At 29.2% G+C, this 18,027-nt stretch overlaps 1 protein-coding gene across 1 annotated transcript; it reads left to right on the top strand.

Annotated features, from left to right (window-relative positions):
• Nucleotides 1-13,208: 13,208 nt before the first annotated feature.
• On the top strand, nt 13,209-14,632 carry LOC102666250 (uncharacterized). Its single transcript, XM_006586508.1, has 3 exons — nt 13,209-13,859; nt 13,959-14,217; nt 14,319-14,632. Exons 1-3 carry the CDS (start codon nt 13,209-13,211, stop codon nt 14,630-14,632), a joined length of 1,224 nt encoding a protein of 407 aa, XP_006586571.1.
• The last annotated feature ends 3,395 nt before the right edge of the window (nt 14,633-18,027 follow it).

Below are 18,027 nucleotides of genomic sequence, written 5' to 3'. Positions count from 1 at the left end.
AAAAAATTGGCTTTCAAAAATGGATTTTTCTTTTCTTTCTCATCTCTACCCACTTCTCACTCACACTCTCTTTGCTTTTCTTTTCTCTATCTATCTCGCCCTTCTTCCTGCTCTTTCCTCCTACTCTTTCCTGGATAATTTATTTTAATTAAAGTAAAAAATATCAAAAAAATTTTAAGGTAATACTTTATTCAACTTTTTTTTTCTTAGTTTTAACTTTTCCTTAAAATTGAATCAAACTTTTCCTTGAGTTGAACTACATAATGATTTCTATTTTCTTTTTCCAGATCTTTTATTAATTAACTTTATAATGATTTCAAAGAAAAAATTGAACCAAATATAGAAAGTTTTATTTTAAATTTTAACTTAATGTATCATTAAAACTAAAAAAAAAGTTAAGCCAAACATACTTGATAATTATTATTGCCAACGTATATTCATTTGTTTTTTATAAAAATATATTTCAACAAATAATATATTAGGTGTATTTAAGACAATCAAAGTTGCAACTTGTTAATATAATAAGTGGATTTATATGAACAAACAAACAAAAAAACATAGACATGCGTACCATTAAATCATGTGATAACATCTTGATGATTATGCATATGTAAAAATTCAAAAAAGAAAATTAATAAATATATGAATTTTGGTTGAAAATGACAAAAATAATATAAATCTATTGATGAGGATAAATGTCAATACAAAATAAAACTCATATATTTATGTATATGAGCTTTTGTTTTCTTCAATTGATGAGTGCTTACCAAAACTTGATTTCACTCAAATTTTGAGGTTAAATCCTTGAATATGACACTTGAATGTATCCAAATCTAGCTGCAGAATTTATAGATTAAAGTAAAACATTTAATATTAAATTTATTTTCTCCCCCAATCTTTTTTTTGTTAAATTTATAATTAAAGTAAACAAAACTATAGAACTTTTTCTTGCATGGTTTTTTAAGCCTTTGTCATAATTAGATACATTTATTAAAAATATTGAAATAATTTCACTTATAAATCTAAATATTTTCATTAATTTTTTTAAAAAAAGTAAATAATTAAATGCTTATGTGATTTGTAGATTAGTATTACTCAAAGCAAAGATTAAGAATTTTGCCTTGTCTAAATTTGTACATTTTTATATGTGGATGTATCCCTAAAGTCTATTTTATGTTAGATGGATATCTAAGACGAAAAGGTTTTACTATTTTTAAAGAAAGAATTTGAGTCATTTGAGGTGTGGGATTCATTTTTTAAAGAAATAAATAATTTTTGTAACTATTGGCAGAAAAGAAAGTAACTGGATAACTCTACTATATATATATATATAATATCATGTTGTATAACACTAAAGAATAACTAGCTACTTTTTTTTCAAAAATTATAGAAATGATTCCATTTTTACTATTGGGGAGAATCGTTAAACAAAATGCAAGTGACTCAAGAAAGTTAAACAAAAAAAATAAATTTGAAACAAATGAGAAAAAATAAAATATGAAATAAAGTGTTTCGTTTTATACGGAAGTGAAAATCCTATTAGTTGAACAATTAAAATAAATGTTTCACATTATTGTGTATTCACTTCAAGGTAATTACTAGTGAAAGTATCATTTTATTAAATTTTTCATTAATTAGAATATAAATGTTAGTTAATTTCGAAGATATCTTTCTATCATTGATGAAGAATGATCAAGGAGTTAACTTTTGAAAAAAAAAATTTAGTCAAGTATTTTTTCAAAAAAAATATTTGAAATTAAATATTAAATAAGTGTCATATAATAATAATAATAAATTAATTAATATATACTATCAAATGTAATTAATATACTTATTATACTTTTTGTTTTGTCATTTAATGGAAAAAAAAGTATAATAATTACATTTAATAATAGGAATAATAATAATTATTATTATTATAAGGCAAATATTTGATACTTAATTTCAAATCATTTTTTTTAAATAACTCCCTTGACGAAAAAATATTTTTTTGAAAATTTAATTCCCTTGACTATCATTCACCAATGATAGAAAGATGTCTTTTAATTTAACTAAATTTTTTCTTTAATTAATAAAAAATTTAAAGAAAATGATTTTTTACTAGTAATTACCTTCAAATGAATACACAATGCGAACTTTTTATTTTAATTATAAAAAATGAGACTTTTTAACTTCCCACGTAATCAAACAGCTCATTTTGATATTTTTTTTTTCTTAACCTGTTCAAATTCTTCTTCTTCTTTTTTTTACTTTTGTTGAGTCACTTACATTTAGAGGTGAAAATAGACTAGATCATTTATAAGGGCCAATGGTCATGCCAAACTTTTAATTTCTACAAAATATATAAAGCAGGCCAAAAACTTTTATTTTTAGTAAAGGCCACCTTTTTTATCAAAGCTTATTTAGTTAGAAAAGAAATCATATTCTATGCCATTTCAATGCTTTTTAAGCGTAACAGATCATCCTATTTAAATAAAGCATAAATAAATAAAATTTTATATTTATTTATCTTTTTAAATGTTGAACATGTTGACTTCTATAAAGAGTCAAACTTAAACTTATATGTTTTCATTAAAAGATAAATTTATGTTCTATTTATTAGAAGTCATTGCAAAATATATGTTTAAAAAAATAATCATAAATGTCATATTATAGAACTTAAAAATATGCTTATAGCATTATAAAAAAGTTAAACTTAATTTTTTTCAAGTATAACATAAATATTTTCACTTATATTTGAGTATTAAATTATCACAAAGTGGAATCTAAAATAGGCTTGAAGGCTAATAGTTAGGCTTATATGTAAAACAAGTCAGTTGGGCACTTAAAAAAGACCTATGGCAAGTAAACATGTTGTATACTTATATCATGTTTTTATAACCTAAGCCCGGCTAAGGCCTGACAAAACCTAACCTATTTCCATCTTTTCTTGAATTTAACCATTATTCCAATAGTAAAAATAACGCTTTTGTGATTTTAAAAAAATAAAAAAAGTAGTTACTTTTTATCTATACAACATGATATTATAATAATAATTTTTTATATATGATAGTAAAAATCTTTCTTTTGTTTCAATAGTAACATTTTTCTGGATTTCTTTAAAAAAATGACCCCCCCCCCCCCCCCTTTCCACACACACACACCCATTCTTAAATATGCATTTAACAAAAAATAAATTTTAGGAATACTTCTACATATAGGAATCTACAAATTTAGAGAAAGGAAAAATTATTGTGTACATTAATATTCGCTTTCAATAATACTAATCTATAAATCAAATAAACAGTTAATCATTAACTTTTTAAAAAATATATTTAGATTTATAAGTTAAATTATAACAATATTTTTAATAAATAATATTATGATAAAAGCTTTTAAAAAAATAAAAAAGATATCTAGTTTTGTTTACTACCTTTAATAATAAATTTATCTAAAAAGTATTGGGAGAGAAAATCAATTTAATATTAGATATATTACTTTTATCATCAAAATCTAAAAGGTGACTCTTAAGAGAACCAAAATTTATGTATCTTATTACTATATACTTGGACTTTACTCCTTCTCCTCAATTTTCAACCTACTAAATTCTGGAGTTGAACTTGGATATTCAAGTGTCAGATTCAAGAATTCAACCTTAAAATCTGAGTTATGTTTAGAGTCTATAAGGAAGAAAATGTAGCTAGTTCTATATTTTCAAAGGCTATAGAGCAAAGAGATTTCTTCTTTCATGATGACCAACATGCAAAATTAGGTTCTAATAAGCACTTGATAGAAGAAAACAAAAGCTCAATCTTATATATAAATAGAGATGGTTTTTCTTTTGTATTGATATATGTTTACTAACTTAAATACCTATTTGTCATTTTTTTCAATCAAAATTCATATATTTATTTATTGATTTGGCTTTCTAATATATATATATACAGAGAGAGGGGGGAGTGGGCAGAAAAGAGAAAGAAAACAAAAAAAAACCCATTTTTTAAAGTTATTTTTTATTTTTTTAATAAATTAATAAGGTGCTTAATTTCTTAAAAGTTTAATTTTTTTTAAAAAAGTATCTAGTCCAATTTATCAGTTTAATTTTAAAAAAATGAAAAATAAATTAAATACTACTAGTGTATCTGATAGACATATTGATCTTTTGTGTATTAGGACATAAGGGCAAAAAAGGGATAACAATTAAAACAAACCCTAAAAGAATTCCTACTTTGATTCTACTTTTTCATGTCTTGAATCCTATGACTTCCCCTCTTCATCCAAATACCATGGCTATTATTCATCTATCTACCATCGTCAAAATCATCCCCCTTACCATCCATACAAACCTCTTACCCATTATATTCAAATTTATTTTCCTTTATTTGCCTAATGAGTGGTTCAGTTCACAACACATGAACATGGGACAAACTTGAATTCGATTCCCATAAAACACACCTTTGGAAACAAGCGGTGAGCGTTGAGTGTGATTAAACCTAGACTAAAAATAAGTTTCATAGTCGGTCCAAAAGATTGAAGGTCATAGGGATACCTCGAAGTCCTATAAAAATACCAAAGGTCTTAATTATAGTGGTTAAATAAAACTCCATCCTTTTATTTTTCTCTTTGCCAAGTCAACATTCTACCATTTCCTCCTTCTACTCTTCCTAGTATAAACTCTTCAGACCTCAAGCTAATGTATTAGTTGACCCTTTGGGCCACAACAACCCATTTTTGTCATAAAATATTTTTTTTATAGATCACATGTACCCTCCATTGGAGACAATCAAGTATGTGTCAAGTAGAACCATTATGGGTGGCAAATCTCTACCTCATGCGAGTTGACACGTTTGGTGGCTCATAAGAGAAAATTTTATATTGTGAAATTTCAATTGCTAATCTAATAATTGGAACTTCAATAACATTATTGTTCCCTTAAAGAAAAAGTAACACTTTAAACATTTTTTTCTTTAACTAATAAAATTTAATCAGCAAAAAAAATATAAAATAAGAGGTCTCCACCTCTTAAAATAGCAAAGATAACTTCATTCACTCTAGAAGTTAGGAGATGTTGTCAAACTTGATTAATGTATAGGTACTAACTAAGAAGAAGAAAAAAGTGACATACCTAGAGATTTATAATGAAAACCGTACCCTCCATCATAAAGTATTTTTTCAAAGGAGAGTTGCACACAGGAATAATCTGTAAATTTTATTGAGATGTTAGTCACGATATATTAAATGAGAAATATAGCAAAACAAAACATTTTCAACAGATATGAAATATTGAACATGCATAGCTCATATTTATATTCCCTTAAAAGGCATGATATGCTTTCAAAATTATTTTTCAAAAATATGGGAAATAGTGAGTCTTAGGTTACTTTTCAAGAATATATATATATATATATATATATATATATATATAGTGTGTGTGTGTGTGTGAGACCAAGTCAAAAGGATAAGATGAGTGCAAGTCAAAATATATATCTAACTTTTATAAAAACTAAATTAATTTCAAAAACATTTTTTAAATTAATAATGAGAAAAAAGGTCATTGACTTTTTAAAATTAACCTTTTAAAATATTCAATCAAAATAAATATATTTTTTATAAGTACTAAATTAACCTATTGAAATATCCAATCAAAGTATATAACACACACTAGGTCATTGACTTGTTTAAAGTCTCAAGGTAATTCTTAATGGTGTGCATTGTATATTTCCTTGTAATTTTTATGCAATAGTAAAATTTATTCTTAATATCAACTCAAGAACTCAGAGAAAAAACTAAAGAAAATATGGAAGAAACTGGGTCTTGAATTTTTTTTGAACAATATATATTTTTAAAGGAAAAATACAAGTCAAAATGATAAGGTGAGTCAAAGTCAAAATAAATATCTATTTTTAATAAATGATAAATTAATTTCAAAAACATTTTTTATATTAATTATGAGAAGGTCATTGAATTTTTGAAATTAATCTTTTAAAATATTCAAACAAATTAATCTATTTTTGATAAACACTAAATTAACCTTTTGAAATATCCAATCAAAATATACAACACATACATGATCATTGACTTGTTTAAGTCTGAAGGTAATTCTTAATTGTATGCATTATATATATATTTTGAAATTTTTTCATGAGAGTGAGATTTATTCTTGACATGAACTCAAACACTAAAAGAAAAAATAGTAAGACCAAGTCAAAATAATTATGCATTTTTTATAAGCGCTAAATTAATTTTTTTTTAAAATTAAATTAATTATGAGAAGGTCATTGACTTATATAAATTAACCTTTTAAAATATTCAATCAAAATTAATATCGTATTTTAATAAGTACTAAATTAACTTTTTGAAATATCCAATAAAATTTTACAGAACATATACAAGGTCATTGACTTATTTAGAGGCTTAAGGTAATTCTTAATGGTATGTGATGTATATTAATTTCTTTTAAAAAAATTACACAATAGCAAGATTTATTCATTATATAAGTCAGAGAAAAATAAAAAGAAATGAAGGAGACAAAGTGAGTCTTAAAAAGCTTTTTCAAGAATAGATATTTATAAAGAGAAAAATAGTGTGTGAGACCAAGTCAAAATGATAAGTTGAATCAAAATCAAAATAAATATCTATGTTTTATAAGCACTAAATCAATTTAAAAAAAAGATTTTTTAAATTAATGATGAAAATGTCATTGATTTGTTTAAATTAGCCTTTTGAATTTTCTATCAATATAAATATCCATTTTTATAAGCACAAAAAAATTAACATTTTGAAATAAATAATCAAAATATACTACACATATATAAGATCATTAACTTGTTTAAAGTCTCAGTAATTATTAATAATATATGTTATATATTAATTTCCGAGAAATTTTTACACGATATCAAAACTCATTCTTGATATCTACTCAAGTACTCATAGGGAAAAAACTAAAATAATGTGGCAGAAGAATTATCACGAATCAACCATGAACTCGTGCAATTCCATGTCAGTCATCTTTATATAGAAGGGAATTCAGGAGGTACAACAATAAACCAAGAGATGCCATCATTTGACAGCTCTCATTACTATACATCATTTATACTTATTCTAGATTACTTGTGGTTAATTCAGGGAAAGATATTTGCATTGCATCAGACATCAAGGCGCATTGCAAAAGAGCTAGGTCAAAATTTAAATGATAGAGATTAATCAAGAGATGATTAATGAATAAGCAGATCAAGATTCTATAGGTCATTACAATCATATCCTTGTCAACTTTCACTGACAGATAGATTCAAACTTTAAATTTAATTGAAATACAACACCAACATACTTATTGAATTACATCTTAGTTTTGTACCTTTTTTATAAGCATTTTCTTTATCGAGTGTCTCACAAATACTGTATTTAAATTTTAATTGTTCCATTTCTTAATTTCATATTGGCTTCTTTAATTCTCTTATTAATTCAATTAGTTCCTTGGAAATAATTAAACTAAGAAAAGATTGAGATATTTTAGCTCATGTATTTAAGATGAAAAGGAGGGAAAAAAATTTGAAAACATTGTGAGCATGATTAGGACTCAATTCTAAAATTAGACTTGTTGTGAAGTTGGCAAAGAAAAAAACAAAAACAAAAACTACATTGTTGACTTACAATTTTGTTCAATGTAACTAAAAAATACGATTCTTGTGCTGTTCCCTTTCTTCAATACAAATAATGTGGATTCCCTTGGTTTATTTATGTAACCTGTCGCATAAATTCATTGTTATAATGGAAATTGATTACTCTCTTCAAATAAATATAAGAAAAAAAAATTAAACTCAGTTTTAAGTAAATTTTAGAAGAGATAGTTATACATTAAAAATATAAAATAGTTTTACACTATCTCAACCATGATTTTTTATTAAATGTATATAAACTTATTTTAAATTGTTAACGCATAATCATTAAATTCTAAATTTGAACTACTTCCATTCATATTTAATTATCCTTCAATTAATAGAGATTTTTTTCAACGATTATCTTCATGATATCAAGATACTCTTTAGAAGAAAAATGTTTATTTTTTAAATACAAATAGTATAATTAATTTTTTTAACTAACGTAAAATTTTATTAATTTTGCTTATAATGTGTTTAGGTCAGGAGGGGATATTTGACATTTTGACTAAATTATTTTTTATGGACCATTTGACTCCATTTAAAATGACGGATAATAAAAAATTATACGCATATTAAGAATAATAATAAATAAATTACTATCATTTATAAATATCGATCGATTAATAATGGTTGAAAACTGATAGATATAGTACTTAAAAGGTTAAGATATATATTTTTTTCATGAAAAAAATTTGTATGTTTTTTGTCCCAATAAAATTATAATATGTTATTTTTTTACTTAAGTTAGGTTTGAATGACTAGAAATCTATAAATTTATATGATATTTTTTAAATTTAAATTTTAACTAGGGATTAAAAACAGTCTCAAATTACTAAAAAAAAAATTCAAAAAAAATATAACAATCAAAACAAATTTCTGACGATTTAAAACCGTCACATATTGTAAAAAAAAAAAGGCAAGAATCAAACCTTCTTCCCACAACCGTCACATATTGTAAAAAAAAAAGGCAAGAATCAAACATTCTTCCCACAACATTGAGGTTGTCTTGGATCCAAAAAGAAAAGTACGAGCACAACAATGAAATGCAATAATTTGATCAAGCAAAACATACAACAAAATCAAAATAGGAGCATGAAGGAAGTCAAAATTTACATGGTGATTGTCGGATTTGGACAGTGGTGGTGGTCGGAGGTGGGTGATGGGGCACGAAGGTGGCACAAAGAATCGAAGTTGGTGTGAAGGCAACATGTTGTGTTTGGGTCACAGAAGGTGGTACAAGGGCTCAAATTTGGTAGATTTGGGTTTGAATATGCACAAAAATGATGGTTTATGGGGCGGATTTTGTTGGCTGGTGGTGGTGTCAGAGGTGGGTGTTGTAACATCTTAAATTCTTTTTCTAAAATGTTATTTCAAAAACTATTTAAATAATAAATATTGTAAAATATGTGTCATTAACTTTTAATTTCTATTACTAAGTTGGCAAAATATCTCATTAATTTTTTCTATAAGAAGGATAAAATCAAATAAAGTAAAAAAAAAAGAGTGTGTTACTTGAAAAATGTTAAGTTTTCACGTCACAATTAAATCCATAGATAAATGAATGCAAATTTATAATACAAAATCTCTGTACATAAATAAAGCAAATAAATAGTGTTATGGTAGAAGAAATTAGGATATAACCCAAATAAATAAAGCAAACAATCGGATTACGCCTGCTACATAAAAAAACATTTACAATGAAGATCTCGTCCCACAAAATACATCAAAATATCAAAAAGGATCTTAAGATCAAAGTAGATCACCACCCGACTAAAAGTACTGAACTACGCCTAAGGTATAGACATAGGAAGGTAATCAATCCTCCCTCTCAAACGAAGGCTCCAAGTCTTGTAGAAGTTCACGATACTCTTCCTCGTCCTCAGGTGTCATATCAGGGTGATCTTCCCAGTCCTCAGTGCATGAGACTTACCAACTCGAATCTCCAATTTAGGACATTACCTCTTGCATCAAACCTCACTGGGGTCATTATGAATTCTTGAGTATCGTGAGACACTTTCATGCCTAGATAAAAAATTAATGTCTTCAAACCACTCCAGTTGCAGACAAGACATAAATCTCCGAGGAATGTAGCAGTATCTAGAGTGTTTGATGGTGATGGGCGTAGCATTTGTTCTATCTGTTGGCACCATGTGCACCAGAGTGTGATACGTGTAAAGTGACGTATGTGTATCCCAACACGACCATACTCTTTTTGTCTATCTACTATGCCAAGCTCGCAGAGGGTGCGACTTCCTCTACATCTCCTGAACCTTAAAGTTGTTGGTTGTAAGGGTGAGCCCTTCACTCCTCAAATGCCACAAACACATAGTAGTCGATCAAAGACAACAAGCAACCTAATTAACCACTATGTGTGGTTTCTCCAAGCAAACAACACTCTCGAGATCCTAAGTGTGTTATTAACACACTTCTCACCTATTAGGGATCAACCTCTACCACCAATCCTCCCAGGTCTTGATGGTCTTATACATTTATGTGAATTACAGTAGGGAGTGATCACCACATATTGATACATTTAACGTTGATCAAAAGCATAATCTCAGAGCCCATCAGGAGTAGCAAAGTGAGGCCTGTGAGTTACTCACTCCAAATGAGTGCACAAATTAAAATGTCGAATAGTCACCACTAACTAATTCCACTAGGTTCTTCGAACCTCTTCGCCTACTATACCCTAGTGTATCCCTATCCATCATCCACTTTCTTAACATAATCTCACTTTCTCACAAAAGAAAATAGAACCATTGGTTCCTTACTCTCAATCCAATCCTCTTGACTTCTGCCATTGCATTGTGTGTGTAGCCCTCATGTCACGTGCATCAACAAATGTACACAAACAAACAAACAAGAAAGAGAGACAAGGATCATGCAAACATACTACTCTCAGGAAACTAATTGTGGCCCTTTAAGCGGTATAAACCACTTATCACACAAAACAATCAGACAACATAATGACTATAATTATAGTCATCTTACAATCATAACAAACAATATGCCGAGGGTCGGACACCCCCAAACCCAAACCACAGCACGTACAAATAAAATAACAATATACATATATTTGTATCAAAATATAAATTTGCACACCATAGATGTAATTTGTCAGAGTTCACACTCAGACGGTATTATCATTCACCGATAATAATAATAATTATACATCCATGCATCTCAAAAATTTTATCAATAGAGAATCATAACAATTTCCAGAACAGACATCAGTCATCAGATCTTGTAGTTTATCTTAGCATTTATAGAGCAATTAAATAAATAGTTCACAAAATAAATAATTCTAAGGTAACTTATCCAGAGGCACGGATCCCAATGTTAATATGTCAATTGTCTAAAATTACTTTGCCACTCATTTTACAAAGTTTTGCTCCTAACTTATTTTTAGTGTTCTAGGTGTTCCGAAAATGGGTTTTCATAAATATTATATGCTACCTTGCATTTTCACATCTAACAAACTCATTTTTGAGGTCAAAACTTTAAGAAACAGTCCATGCAACTACAATAATCAGTTCAATTTCATGACAGATTTATATTCTACAAAGTGTCCTTGAACTTGTTTTATTCATAACTTTTGCTAGAAAACTCTGATTTAAGAGAAATTTAAGGATAACCCAAAGTTTTATCATCCAAAAAACTTATTTTTAACCTTAAAATTTCCATAAAAACAACATATCCTTTATTTTGTCAGCCAAGGCAGTAGCTATGAATATTTGAACATCAAAACAACATACAATGAAGCCTAGTTTCCAAAGACAACAAGGTTAGGGTTAAAAAATTGGAAAGACCCACCTTACCTTGAATGAAGTTACACGAAATGACTCAGATAAACAAAGAGCTCAGGTCCTTTATGTCTCAAACTTCTAAGAATGAAAAATGAAATTTTGGAACCAAAAATAAGAGTTTTGCACGAAAATGAAGGAGAAATAAGAAGAAAATAGAGGTTTAAGAGCTTCTTACCAAAGCTTTGAGAGAAGAAGTCTCAAGAACACTAGTATAAAGCTTGGAAGAAGAAGAAAAATGGTGGTCTCTCCTCCCTTGAAGGTCTCGTTCAAAAGGAAGAAGAATGAGGTTAATGATGAGTTAATGGGATAAGGCTAGTGATAAGCTCAATTGACAAGCATGAATGACCCCTTTGATGACCATGGTTAACATGCACAAGCTTGCCATAAGTGGGTGGTTTTGCTTTTGAAATTTTAACCAAAAATGGCTAAAGTAGACATAGGAAAAAATGATAAAAACTATTTTTTGCCAAACTGGTAAATCTTATCTTAAACATCTTGATTAATGTGTTGACATCCTAGATTATTGTACTAATCTCCCTATGGATATGTGTACTCAGAGTAAATTTCACATAGAGATAAATTACAATGCGACTTAGTGCGCAGTTCAATTCTTGCACTGATGAAAATATAGTTCAAATAGTTTTTATTTCTCTGTCAAGCTTCACTAAACTAATCACATGTATGTATGTATATATGTATGTATGTATGTATGTGATAAGCATGAAAATAAGAATTAAAAACATATAATCACTGCAATTAAATACATACATGCATAGATGATACAACATAGAGTCTCCTTTGTCAACTTGAGTTGTAATTTGTGTCAGGTGTTACAGGTGTTCGCAAAAGAGGTTCATAACGACAAAGAGAGGCATTGAAGGGAGCGAAGATAGCAGAAGGACCATTCCAAGTGGTAGAATCGATGGTTTGTAGCATCGAAGAGAGAAGGCATCATCATTACTAGTTCATTGAAGCCAAGGTGAGACAAGATCATAGGAAGGAGCACAACATGGGAGAAAGAAAAAGGGAAGAAAAACAAAGCTACACGTGTCCAGATTTTAGTGGGCAGACATTTGACATGTAGGTTTGGATCCATCCAACTTTACCACTAGGACAAAATGTAGCACATTATAATTTTATAGGGACAAAAAATTTGACAAGGATGAAATATGAATTTTGGTATATTTAGAGAGACGAAAAACATATTTTAACTTACTAAAAAATCATTATATTGATATAATATAATTTATTTAAGATAAATTTTAAAAAAAATTTAATATCTCCTTTAAAATTCAAAAACATCAATTAATAATTTATCATATATATATATATATATATATATATATAAGAGAAAAAGAGAGATTATATCGTGATAGTAAAAACAGTTTCACATAATTATTCAATTATGTATAATAAATTCGTTGACTTTTAAAATAATTATATTAAAATAATTCAAATTCAAATGATAATTTATAATTAAATAATTGTTTTATATCGTAAGAACATAGATATTAAACTCTTTTTAATTCCAAGACATTGTAACGGAAGAAATATAGTATAAATTGAAGATGAAAAATGTTAAGAACGTATTTTTTAATACATTCCTTCACATACTTTCTTCCTAATTGATAAAATCAAGAGAATCATTAAGTATAATATAATGAAGACCCGTCATCGATTCTTCCCTATTTCATGTTCTCCTCTGGAAGAAAAAGAACAGCCTCTGTCAATTCAGACCATGAAAAGTTGCTTGAAGTAAGATACAATGGATGGCATTACCCACATGAAGAATGGAGCACATGGGTCCATCAAAATCCAACACAAGTATGAAGATGTGTGGATGAAAGCTGGGATAGACCAAGCAATCAAAGCTTTAACTTTTCAAATCCGTAGGAATGATGAGTTGATCATTGAGCTTGCACAAAGGTGGTGCTCAAAGACCAATGCGTTTGTGTTTCCATGGGGAGAAGCAACTATAATATTGGAGGAAATGAAGGTTTGTTGGCGGTATTTTGTTAAGGGAGCACCTATTTCTAGCCCTCTTGTGAGTAATGCGGAAAAGGAAATAGAACAAGAACTTATCCGTGCTTTTAGGATGTTTTTCAAATCTAAGGCCAAAAGGGCTGATCATAATCCACGGATGAAGCACTTCATGAGTAATGAGAGCCTAGTGGAGCATGAGGCCATCTTGTCGTTGTGGTTGTCGAGGTTTGTTTTCCATGGTAGATCATATAGAACAATTTTGATAAGTGTTTCTCCTATTGCCATACATTTGGCAAGAGGGACTAAGCTAGGTCTTGCTATTGCTGTCTTAGCCAGCATCTACAGGGATTTGAGTTTGTTGAATAACAAAATTAGAATTGTGGCGACAGTGGAGTTGGAAGTTACATTGTGGGCTCCTTTTCAGTTGGTTCAAGTTTAGGCATTGGAGACATTTCTGGCTCTACAGTCGTGCCCTCGTGTAATTGAGCAAGGCCAACTTTTGATGGCTAAATGGCACGTCGTGAAAATGTAGAAAGGTGACAACTTGAAACTGATTTTGGACTCTGTTAGAGCTGGAAATGGATACATTTGGCGCCCATATGATAATTCTCCAGCTCTCCAGCTTTACAATGAAAATGACAAGTGGGTATGCAATAATCCCAATTTTTATGATGAATTAGAATCCTTTGCTCATTGCTTGAGGGTCTTAGAGTTGGTGGGTACGAAGTGTATAGAACGGTACTCGCCAAATCGTGTTGCTATGCAATTCAGGATGGATCAAGACATTCCTAGTATGTTAGTGCATTGCAATGATAATCCTTTGATAGGTTATAGTCAGCCAGTAATGGATACAAATTTGTACACTGCATTATGTGCCTGCATTATGTGGAAGCAATCAAATCCAAGGAAAGAGACATGCATGATCATTATTTTGAAAGGAGCTCAGAACATTTGTTACCGACATCATCATCTGTGAAGAAAGAGAGCGGAGGATTTTATGGCCCACCACCTAGTTTTACTTCCAAGATTAACACAGAACAAGAGGATTTTGATGAAGAGGGAAAAGTGTCAATTATTCAATTATCTGATTCTTCTGATGAGTTAGATGTCTTGGTGAGGAAGAAGTTGGAAATGGCAAGGCTTTGTCTAGTCCTCTATTGGATGTTTTTCCATCAGCAAGTGTTGAAGGAGCAATACGTGTGTTAGTGTGACTAACCACACTGAGACTACAAATAGCAACAACTTAGCATGCCTAAGGGAGGAAGAAATCAATTACAGCAGGCCCAAGAGGACCATTAACAAACCTGTAGCGTTTCAAGGACTAGGAATATAGTTTGTTAGCAGATTCTGAATTTGTTAGCAGAATCTGAGTTTGTTAGAATTGATAGATCATGAGCTGGCATACCGTTAGTCTTGTCCTTTTCCTTAATCTTCTCATTGTATTGACAGAGGACCAATGTACGTATTGGAACTCTGCTATATATATGCTGAATGAATGAATAAAGAAGGATAGAGAAGAATTTCCTTACTTATTTCCAGGAGGCCTGTTGTCTTCAAATTCAAGTAAACCAGTGACTCTAACAAAGTGTCAAGGAAAATGGGAACGAAGTCAAAATTGAGAATTCATTTTGTGATAGAAATGATGTTAATGACAAGAAAGGGGAACATGTTGGCATTCATATAGCAAACATAGCTTTTAATCTTGAAAGCCAGTTCGGGAAGCTTGAAAGAGTGATTGCTAAGCTTAAAGAGTGATTGTTAAGCTTAAAGCAGCAAAGTTTGGCCACAAAGTTCAAAATATAGGATTCAAAGCATATCCATAGTGTTGTAGTCCTCCTTGATTTGTAAATTCAGACCATGAGTCATTTTTTGCCACTACAGAACATATTTCCTAAATCTAAGCAGTACTATAGAACAAGTAGATTACAAACTTGCTATGTATTTCTGCCTTTTATCATGTGATGGTCCCCTTTTTTGGTTCAACCAGTGGTAGTTGCCTTTATTTGTACTTGGGAATTAGCAATAGTTATATTAAAGTGACATTTGAATTTATATTAATTCATTGACATTTCTCTTGATCAAAGTAACAATATGAAGAAGCAATTGGTGGTCTTATGGTAATGTATGATCCTTCTTGTCATCATATGGTTATCTCTTTCATTAAGCAGAAAAATTTATAAGTGAATTTTTTTTATTGGGTTTGTCCTGCTTGAAGTAAGGCTTCTATAATTCACTTTGTATTTGTTGTTGCTATTATAATGTCTTATCCTGTAAAATTATATAGGAAGAATGTTTTCATTTTATATACTTCTAAAACTTTTATTTAAAGTTTATTGCACATCCTATAACTTTGGTGCCTTTTTCTGGTTTAGATGAGTATTGCTCTCTAATTGGACTCTTTCTCTGGTTTAGATGAGTGTTGCTCTCTAACTGGACTCTTTTTTTGTCTGTTTTAGATGAGTGCTTCTCTCTAATTGGACTTTTTTATAATATAAATATCTGCTTAAAGCTTGCTTCCTGATTCAGTTCAACTTCATTTCTTTTTTAGCATATCTTGTTCCTAGTTATTCTGAGTTATTTCATTCAATTAACCAACCACAGTCTTTTCTTCTTTACGTTTCTCTCATTTCTCTAATTAAATTCTACTACCAACTCTAAGCTGAAACAGTTGTAGGTAATGACCAGGTTCAAAAGTGTCAAGTACTTGACTTTATCTAACATAATGAACTTAAGGGTGTAAATTAAATGATGTAATTTAGAGGACCACCCTTGGGTGAAAAGGTAGCACCGTTACCTTCAATAATGTCCAAAAGGTAGCACTGTAAGTTAAGAATAGAGCACTTGAGGGTAAGTGCTCCCTTCTCCTCCAAGCCTTTCAGATTAGATATGACAGTCATCATAAAGAGTGTAGATAAAGGTCACGAAGCCATGAAATGCTTGAAAGGTTTTACAAACTAAACATTAGAGTTACCTCAGAAAATTTGTGAAGAATGGAATGGTAAAAATTGAGGATAAAGAGTGTAAAAATTTGCGACGAGGGTAGGCTTGAATATCTGATTCCAAGGTTTTCTTTCTTTTGCAAAACAGTGTGAACTTCTATTAACGTTTTTGAGGAGCATGCATTGCATGATATTGTGTCACTATTTTAGTTCTTGGTCAAAGGATGACGCCTCGTATTTACTTAAGAATTTTGGGGACTCGAATTATCTGTAGCCGTTTAATGTTTCATTTATGTCTTTTTGACTAATTAGGACGGCGCTTAAATTAAAGTGTTGTTTTTTATTTTACTATAACAGTAGGAGTTTTAAAAAGATAGTGGACAAAATTTATATGCACCTTATTTAGGTTTATTTATTTCGTTAAAAACTTTAGCATCATTTCTCATATTTTATGAGTGCAAAGGCGAAACAATAGTTAGAAATTTTATGTATAAATATTATAAACATATTTTATATATATTAAAAAAATAATGCACGTACAATTTCATTCAAGACGATATATTTTATTACATATAACATATTCCTTTACTCAAATATGATACTACAAAATATTACATATGGATGGCCGTTATTTCTTTTAGTTGATGAAATTAAAATTTTATCAGCCTTTTCTTATTTTCACCAATAATACCCACCGAAAGCTAATAATGGAATTAATATTACATAGATTTTGCAATTTTGTACTCCAATACACACACAATGCGCAGAAATTTTGTATTGAATGGAAGCTTCAAATTAAGGATATTCAGTGACAAAATAAGATAGTTTGTTTGAATTTCTATAATGATTATTATCATATCTAATCTGAAAAGAAGCTAGGCAGAGAAGGGAGCAGCAAATAACTAGGAATAGGAGGTGCTCACAGAGAAATGTGTAACATAATCAGAAAGTGAGCTTTAAGCAGATATATTTATATTCTTAATGAGTCCAATTAGAGAGCAACACTAATCAATGGAATGAAAAGACACCAAATGAAAGTTATAAGACCTGCAATGCTCCTTTAGAAGTAATTTTTTAAAAATACAAAGTTTAGAAGTATATAAATTGAAAACATTCTGCCTTCTTAAATTTACAGTATAAGACATTATAATAGCAACAACAGATACAAAATGAATTATAAAAGCATTACTTCAAGCAGGATAAGCCCAATCAGAAATATTTCTCTTAAAAAAAAATTCTACTATATAAAAGAGAAAGCTGTATGAGGACAAGAAGAAGTCATAAGTACACTTTAGTTAAGAACATCCATTGTATTCGCATGTTTCTCCTTTCTCACCTCGTTCCATGAACTTACCCCATTTGGCCAAGGCACCAAAGGACACAGCTAAACTTCAAAACAATGAAATATGCAATTTGGTATGCTAGCTGTTAGCCAAAAATAGCTTGTAACATAGACAATCCCTGTTAAGCCTGAGGCTTTGAATAATAACTAAGAAAATCTTGAGCTGGAAATGGATTTGGATTTAAAATTAAATTTCAATTCCATTATTGGAATTTAGTAGTCTAATACAACAAATAAAATTAGTAATTTTCTTTAAAAAAAAAAAAGCACCATACAAGTCTGCACATAATTTGAATTTGCTTTGGAATAACATGATGAAA

This window comes from Glycine max, chromosome 8, assembly GCF_000004515.6.
Source record: "Glycine max cultivar Williams 82 chromosome 8, Glycine_max_v4.0, whole genome shotgun sequence".
In the NCBI taxonomy this organism is placed as follows: domain Eukaryota; kingdom Viridiplantae; phylum Streptophyta; class Magnoliopsida; order Fabales; family Fabaceae; genus Glycine; species Glycine max.
Note: the sequence above shows the minus strand (reverse complement) of the source record. Positions and strands in the feature narration are given on the sequence as shown.

Coding starts and splice junctions, on each gene's coding strand:
- LOC102666250 (XM_006586508.1), top strand. CDS start 13,209: ATGGATGGCATTACCCACATGAAGAATGGAGCACATGGGTCCATCAAA. Junction 13,860..13,958: donor CTCCTTTTCAGTTGGTTCAA/GTTTAGGCATTG, acceptor GTGAAAATGTAG/AAAGGTGACAACTTGAAACT. Junction 14,218..14,318: donor GATGGATCAAGACATTCCTA/GTATGTTAGTGC, acceptor ATTATGTGGAAG/CAATCAAATCCAAGGAAAGA.